Consider the following 8,428-nt stretch of genomic DNA (forward strand, 5'->3'; position numbering starts at 1 on the left):
ATGTATTGCTAGATGCCGCTCATTATCTATAAATATAAATATAAATTTTTAATTGAATTAATTTATATTTATTGTCAACATGTTGAAAACCTAATGGGTCACACACATAAGGTAAATTGTCGAAATTAATTTACCTAGATGCCTTTCATTATCTATAAATATAAATATAAATATAAATTCTTAATTGAATTAATTTATATTTATTGCCAACATGTTGGGAACCTAATGGGTCACACACATAAGGTAAATTATCGAAATTAATTTGAGTTCAATTGGATGTGATCTAATTGATTTTATAGAGGCTTGATCCAATTAAGTATTGGGTTAAATCAAATATGATTTGATGGAGTGTTAAATAAAGGCTCAATTAACCTAAGACATTTTATAATCCTTGTTGGATATAAAGAAGGTCAATTCACTCTATAAAAGAATCTTTTAGCTGCCTCTTGAATATATAGAAAAGTTCTATTTACGTTCTTATGTGTTGAGATAAGATAACAACCAAAAGAGAGAAACACAAGAGAGCTCAAAAGTTGAGAGTTTGCTAGCACAAACTTCGGCTTAAGGATTCACACACTCTTAGTGAAGAGATTTTGATAAATTAGTGTGTGGATCACCATTAAAGGTAGGACAACTATGTTGTTATGATTTGATAAGTATTAGTTGGTGTACAAAAGTTAAACGCAAAGCCAAGGAGGACTCCACAAAAAACAGAAGACTTTCAAGTATGTCAAAATTTCTCTTATGTTTTTTTCATATTAGTTTTAATTAAAGTGATCCATGATTTTGAAGATTAAAATTTTAATAATATTTCACTGTGTATGAGTTATCTTAGTATGATTTAAATCTCCAACAAAAGGAAGATACAAATTACCTTGTAGAAGGTGTATTACAGATGCTTGTCAAACTTTTAACAACACAAAAATGGAGTGCCTTCTCCTGCGAAAATTTTGGTTTGGAAGAGGTTTGACATGTGGATGATAAAAATTTCATAAGGGATGGATGTGTCGGTGCTTGCTGCATATTTAAATATCAATTCAATCTTCACATTGGGTCAATATTTCAACCTAGTCCTCAATTATATAAGTCTAGTGTGCTTGAGCTGTGCTAACAATATCCCATCTTCTGTGACCATCGTCCAGTTATCATCCCACGATACTAGATTAATACTGCCTATTGTTAGCATTGGTTCGATAATGCAGGTCTAGTTCAACACCATGCGTCCGCCATCATTGTTTTTGAAGTGTAGAACAAGATGATCTTGACAGAGAAGAAAAAAAATAAAAATTTAATAAAATTTTAGAATATAATCTTTTATGAATGTAGTGGGTTGTCACATTTTGATATTTAATAAAATTCAATATTTGATAGAGAAGAAAAAAAATTTAAAATTTTTAATACATAGTCATCAAGTTAAAATTATTTTGTGTCACCCTAAATCTTAGTCCTAAAGAACAACTTTTGAATAAAAATTTTTTAAGCAAAATTAGTAATCACAAAAAATAAATTAATCTCTTAACTTGACATCATCAAATTTAAAATGTCCATTATTGAACAAAGTATTTACTTTTAATACATTATTTTCAATAAAAAAATTCTCAAACTGTTAGAGAAATAAAAAGTTTAACGATAATAAACTTTATCGTAAGAAAGAAGTTTATGGTTTTCAAAATAGATACAATATTAAATTTTAAGACTTTTAAATCAAAATTTTTTGCTTTTTTTTTCTGGATAAGGTTTAATCGAGAGAATGATGAGTAAATATTTTTTTTTAAAAAAATATGTTTAAATTAAAAAAATAATATAATAAATATTTATGTTTTAAAATATTAAATTTAATTTTTTTAATTATTTATTAATGATGTTAATCGTCAGAAGATTAAAAATATTATTTTAAAACAAGAGAACCAAATTAACCTTTTGAATTATTTTGAGGGGACATTTTAGATTTTACGGAATTAGTGTAGAAATTGTTTTTATTTAAGAAGAAAAAGACGATTCTCCCACGTCCAAAACCCAAATCAATCCCTTGTTTCCACCTATGTTTCTTTCCCCTCTCTGGGAGTGAACAGAGGCAGGAAGCAAATACAGGAGAGAAGAAGGAAGAATTTGATCTCAAGGAATAAAAGTCTGCAAAGAGCTTGATTTCGAATCTTCTGAATGTCAAGTTAGTTTGGAATACGTAAATATAAAGCAGATGGAAGGAAGGAGGATATCGGCCAGCCCTAGGCCATGCAGTGGGAGGAGAGTGTGGGCTAATAAGAAGAGGCCTCGTCTTGATGGTTATGTCAATACCTTCAGTAAGCTGCTCAGGCGTGAAATTTCATCAAAGCCTTGTTTTTCTATCTCAAATGCCCACGAGAAGTTCCGCAATATGCGTTTGGTGGTATCTATTCCAGTCCTTTTACTCTTCACTTTTAGTTTTTCTAGTGTAAATCGCACTGAGAACTTTACCATGCTTAGATTGTTAGATTACGTTGTATGGAAAGTTTTATTGTTGTGAGTAAAAGAGTTGATGTTGCTGACACCGACTGGTTTGGGAAAGGTCTAATTGAGTCTAAGGAAAGCTGTAAATGCTTATGCAAATGTGAAAGACTATAAGAATACTCGGTTCAGAAGAATGAATCTTACTGGCTTCAAGGGAGGAAGGTTTAAATTTTAGCATGCTAATGACTCAAAATTACATCAAACAACCCCATCTTGATCTTGCATTCATGTTGCCATGGACAAGCTATCATTTGATTTCTCTATTTGTGCCCCAGGAGGAATACGATAGCCATGATCCCAAAGGCCATTGTCCAGTAGCACTGCCCTTTCTGATGAAGAGGACGAAAGTAATTGAGATAGTGGCTGCATGTGACATTGTTTTTGCTCTTGCACAGTCTGGTGTATGTGCTGCTTTTGATAGAGGTCATTGACAAACACGATTCTGATGGCATGGTGAAATGTCACATGCTATGAGTTTAAAGAAATTTTGGTCCTATTTGGGCTTTTCTTCCATGTAATTTGAAATTGCATGTTTACTGATCTATATTCTAAATGCAGAGAGAAGCAAGAGGATATGTTTTGTAAATGTTAGTCCTGATGAAGTCATCCGAAGCTTATTCTATAACAAGAATAATGATTCACTTATTACAGTTTCAGTGTATGCATCGGACAAATTCAGCTCATTGAAGTGCAGATCTACAAGGATTGAGTGCGAAGATATTTTGCATCTTTTTTCTACTTTGTTCATCTCTTACGTGCGATTTCTCATATTGATGTATTTCTTTCATAAATGCTTTAGATATATACGGAGGGGTAAACCGGATGCAGGTTTCGCTCTTTTTGAGTCCGAATCTTTGAAATGGCCTGGCTTTGTAGAGTTTGATGATGTTAATGGAAAGGTGCTAACTTACTCTGCCCAAGATAGGTACATTTTCAGCCCAAAGCGTTAAAAGTTTTGTGATCACCTAATGTACATTCTAAGCTTGGATTGCATTGGCAGCATATACAAGGTGTTTGATCTCAAAAACTATACCATGCTGTACTCTATATCGGATAAACATGTACATGAAATTAAAATAAGGTAAGAGCTCCCTGTCTGGATCGCACTGAGTGTCTCTGTGTGTGTGCACATTGAGCATGTAGCTAGAGAATTTCTCTCTTGATTCTGGGAACCTACTAAGGTGCTTATTTTCTTCATAGTTTCTTACGTGTTTAGATTATTTTTTTGCTTACTTTCTGTTCTACAGTCCAGGTATCCTGTTATTGATTTTTAATAGGGCTAGTGGTCACATTCCTCTTAAGATTCTGTCCATAGAAGATGGGACAGTTCTGAAAACCTTCAAGCATTTACTTCATCGAAATAAGAAGGTAGACTTCATTGAACAATTCAATGAGAAACTTCTTGTTAAGCAGGAAAACGAAAACCTCCAGATTCTTGATGTAAGTTGTCCGTCTTTTTTTTGTTTTTTCATCTCGCTTTCATTGTTATTTTAATGCTGCTAACAATTACTACCCATTTGTATAGGTTCGAAGCTCCGAGCTGATGGAAGTTTGCAGAACTGAATTCATGACTCCATCAGCATTCATTTTTCTGTATGAAAACCAGCTATTCCTAACATTTAGAAATCGGACTGTCGCTGTTTGGAACTTTCGCGGGGAGCTTGTAACTTCATTTGAGGATCACCTCTTATGGCATCCAGACTGTAACACAAATAACATTTATATAACCAGTGATCAGGAACTTATTATATCTTACTGCAAGGCGGAATCTGATGATCAGTGGATGGAAGGAAATGGTAATTCCTTCTGCAGCTTTTTGACATGGAGCTGTCAATGATTTAGAATCTGGCTGAAAGTTGAAGCCAGAGTTTCATTGCTTATTCTAGTTAACGACCCTTAGCTTCTCTATCTGTCATGTCTGGAAAGTGTGTGCTTGAGATAACATAACAAGTTAGTGAAAGTCTGCCTTTAATCTTCATTTTCTTCCAACTGGTTTTAGTTTTCTCTTTTGCTAGGTGGAAGCTTAAACTATAATGAGGATCTAGAAATGTTGTTTTTTATGCAATTGAGACCTAAAATTGCCCTGTTATGTTATCTAATATAGAAGCCAGATGGTCAGATTAGTTTAAATTGTGGAGTTAAACCCCTGTAAATTGAGTTTCCAAAATATATGTTTCATATTATTACAGATGCTTGGAATCATTTTTATCTCTGGCTACATTTTTGTACTACAGTGAGCATAACATTATCAGTGCTGTGTTTTTAATGCAGCTGGATCTATCAATATCAGCAACATCTTGACCGGAAAATGCTTGGCAAAAATAAATGCCTCAAATGGCAGTCCCAAGGTTGACAGCTCGCAGATGAGAAGCACAGTTTCAGAAGCTTTAGAAGACATAACTGCCCTCTTTTATGATGAAGAGCGCAATGAGATCTACACCGGAAACAGACAAGGTTTAATTCACGTATGGTCTAATTGAAGATTAGATAGTTCCTTTGAGCTTGCCTTACTACATATTGGCTAAATTATAATGTATTGCCAAAATGCCTTTGAATTGTATGATTAGATAATTCTAAAATTTTCATGGCATTTTATAGATTTGTACTTTTGTGCTTTATAGACTCTCTGCTTCAGATGTAAAGCTTCAGCTCGAATGCAGAGTTTCATTTCATTATCTTTATACTCAGTGTATTCTTTTATTGGCTTATGATTTTGCGTTTTGTAACTGGGAATTTGCCTGGTGAGATGCTCACTGAAAACAATATGAATGTTGATGTCAATTTTAATTTCATTGCTAGAGAAAGATGCATATGTCAGCTATCTTGATTGAAAAAACAATTATTTGTGATCATCGAGCACTAAATTTCAACATTTCAACTCAACTTTTGGAAAGATAAAACCATGTTGTCTGTTAAACACAAATGGTGAATCTGTAATGAAGCAGAAATCCTGAGCTATAAATCATTCTAGTCCTGCATTCAAGTGATCACGCTGTTGCTTTCAAAGTAGTTAGCGCTTCTAGTACCATATCCCATTTGGAGAAACTTAGCATAACGACTTCATAGCCTTTCCTCCTGAAAATAATGGATGGGTAATGAGTTAGATATCGTTAGTATGAAATGAGAAAAGAAGCTGCATAGGAATGCAATGCGAGGAAGAAAACCAAGCCTCTGGTTACTCTCTGATAATGCAGTTTGCCGCTATTAGATTTAAATATTTATGAGAATGGTGCTTGAGATTGGCTAGAGAGTGTTAATTCCATTGTCTAGCTTACGAATGAATTAATCAGAAAGAGAAAACAACAGATGCAATGTACGATAACAGTACCTTTCTGAATAGTTCTTTAAACATTTAACACGCATGAATGCCTATGAACTAGAACTCAAAAATGACATTCAGACAAATTATGTATAACCAACATATGTTGCAGTTTTTGCTTTGCAACTGCTCCTCTGTAGTACGAGGTATACCATATGCAGAGCTTTCTGATGCTTGGTCATCTTCATATACCAACAGTACATCACAAAGGAGAGCAAAAACCAGAGGATCCTTACATTTCCAACTTACTTTCATCGCCTGCAGATTATTCCAGCAATCCCATTGTTTCTGTACCAGGCTTAAGAATCTGAAATGAGCACAGTAAGCTTGGATCCACACTCATCAGTGCGCCTGCATTATTAAATTCTCCACAATAGTTTGGTGCAGAAAATATGGTAACAAGTTGCCTATCTGCAAAGAATTCATAACCATCTTCCACTACCTACCAATTATTTTCAGTGAAAAGGTCAGTTAATCCTTATTTTTTGATGTATATTACCAAGAAAAAAGAAAGCAACACAGCCTAGTTATAAACTGATATGATGGAAAACATGAAGAGTACCTGATGAGCCCGGCATATGAGATCAAGGTCATGTTTCTTTAAGAACTCAGCTACCTTGTCGGCTCCAAAGGTATAGGAGACACCCCTATCATTTTCACCCCAACCGCTGATGTCTCTATCCGGATCAGCCCAAAGGAGGTCACAAAGAAGACCTTGGTCTGGAACATCTATTGGCCTTTCTATAGCTCTTATTTGATCCAAGCTCCGCATTTCTGGTGAGAGTCCACCATGCATGCAAAGGATTTTTTCATCAATGACTGCAGCCACCGGCAAACAATTGAAACAATCTGTAAATACCTTCCACAGACGGACACTGAAACGACGCTTGCACTCATCATAGAACCCATAGATTCGGTTGATAGAAGCACATTCATGGTTTCCCCTAAGGAGGAAAAAGTTGTCTGGGAATTTTATCTTGTAAGCAAGGAGAAGACATATAGTCTCTATACTTTGCTTTCCTCTGTCCACATAGTCTCCAAGAAACAAGTAGTTGGCCTTTGGTGGAAATCCACCATACTCAAACAACCGCAGAAGGTCTGAATATTGGCCATGTATATCACCTGTGAACACAAAAGTGATGCATCTAACAATTGAGTAGGATATACAGGCATATGTAGACTGCTATTTTGCCATGTCAGGGATATGCATTCACTGTTTAGACGAAGGTAACATATAACACAGTCAAGACATGATGGCATGTAAGACATTCAGATCTCTGATTTTAAATAATGTCAGAAATTTATGATATTAAATAAAGATAAAAGCGCCAAATTTACAAACTCTATCTCCAGCTCCCCTATCCTACATTATCTCAATATATCTAAAAGTTCACATGATTAGCAGAATCTCGGTCTTTAGACTGAACCCATGAAATTGCAGGCGCTCTCTCAACTCTCAAGTTTCAATGCCTTTTGGAGCCCCTACAAATATAACTATTCTAGAAAAGTTATTAAACTTGCATCAGGCTTTTACCAGCTGTTCCACTTGAAGTAGGCACAGATTCAAGCCTCCTTCCTGAGAAGGTTCAGCAAATTTCGGAAGCTTACCAAACATATGCAAAACATTAATGAAAATGCAACAACTTGGAATGTATTCGGAAGCAGGAAAACAATAAAACGAAAGCATAGTGTGTGATGGGAGAATTTAGGCACCCAGATCAACACAAGTATCTAGATCATGAAAAAGTTTGATTCTGCAAAATGGGATTGTGAAGAAATGGTGAATGCAACAAGGAGAGCGTGGCCGGTGAATGGTGATTGATTCTTATGGAAATTCATAACGAAGAAGAGGGCCGAGAATACCGCAGATGTTAATGGGAGCTTCTAATTCTAGGAGATTAGGTTGGTTGAGGAAGACTTTCTTGGCAGTGAGGCAAAGCTGTCTGATTTCAGACTCATTCAGCTGGATTCTTTTCCCTCTGTTGTTCCTTCCTTCCAACAGCCTCTCTATCATGCCTTCCAATCCTTCCATTAGCAAAGCAATTCAGGAATGCCTTAATTCCCCCAGCTGCTACTCTTTCTGCCTTTCGGGGACCTTTCAAAACTCGATCTAATCCACATACAGGCGGAGGGAAACATTGAAGAAGAAGAAGAACAGCAAAAACACAAAAACAAAACAAAAAAAAAAGGAAAAGGAAAGAATCCTGGGTCCAGGCTCTGTGTGTGAGAGAGAGAAACTCAGGCTTTGCAAAAAAATCGCGGGTGTTCGAGATATAATTGGGGTTTGGATGGGGAGGATAGACTGATTGCAAATATTGTTAGTTTCATGGTTTGACTTTGTTTTTTCATGGTTGTGATGTGAGGCTTAATAGTCTTCCAACGAATACCCCCTCCTCCCTCATAAATATTACATTAATATTTAGTTTCAAAGTTCAAAACAAAAGTCAGTCTTATTTTCTTCCAAGTAAAACTTAATTTCCTAAAATAATTTATGATAAATTTCAGTAATACCCCTTGTGGTTTAATGATTTTCCACTTCACACCTTATGCTTGTTTTTTTTGTTCTCTCACTTAATAACTGGGCTCTTATTCTGTTTCCAAATGGGGTTTAAGGTGTCAAAA

General features: G+C 35.2%; 2 protein-coding genes across 4 annotated transcripts; one reads left to right on the forward strand and one right to left on the reverse strand.

Moving 5' to 3' along the window:
- Nucleotides 1–1,996: 1,996 nt before the first annotated feature.
- Nucleotides 1,997–5,104, forward strand: LOC110426859 (uncharacterized). 2 transcript variants are annotated; one of them, XM_021442174.2, is made up of 8 exons: nt 1,997–2,386; nt 2,763–2,910; nt 3,046–3,196; nt 3,287–3,412; nt 3,488–3,568; nt 3,735–3,927; nt 4,013–4,283; nt 4,759–5,104. In XM_021442174.2, exons 1-8 carry the CDS (start codon nt 2,198–2,200, stop codon nt 4,965–4,967), a joined length of 1,368 nt encoding a protein of 455 aa, XP_021297849.1. In that variant the 5' UTR covers nt 1,997–2,197; the 3' UTR covers nt 4,968–5,104. The 2 variants fall into 2 exon arrangements, with proteins under 2 accessions (XP_021297849.1, XP_021297848.1); XM_021442173.2 differs by having other exon boundaries at nt 3,046–3,412.
- Nucleotides 5,105–5,310: 206 nt separating this feature from the next.
- Nucleotides 5,311–8,189, reverse strand: LOC110426860 (serine/threonine-protein phosphatase PP1-like). 2 transcript variants are annotated; one of them, XM_021442176.2, is made up of 4 exons: nt 7,670–8,189; nt 6,369–6,928; nt 6,056–6,248; nt 5,311–5,562 (listed from the first exon to the last, which is right to left on the reverse strand). In XM_021442176.2, the coding sequence occupies exons 1-3, from the start codon at nt 7,836–7,838 to the stop codon at nt 6,072–6,074; spliced, it is 906 nt and encodes a 301-aa protein (XP_021297851.1). In that variant the 5' UTR covers nt 7,839–8,189; the 3' UTR covers nt 5,311–5,562; nt 6,056–6,071. The 2 variants fall into 2 exon arrangements, with proteins under 2 accessions (XP_021297851.1, XP_021297852.1); XM_021442177.2 differs by having other exon boundaries at nt 6,043–6,248.
- Nucleotides 8,190–8,428: the final 239 nt, after the last annotated feature.

This window comes from Theobroma umbraticum, unplaced genomic scaffold (assembly GCF_002168275.2).
Source record: "Theobroma umbraticum cultivar Fairchild unplaced genomic scaffold, ASM216827v3 scaffold_239.1, whole genome shotgun sequence".
Lineage (NCBI taxonomy): Eukaryota > Viridiplantae > Streptophyta > Magnoliopsida > Malvales > Malvaceae > Theobroma > Theobroma umbraticum.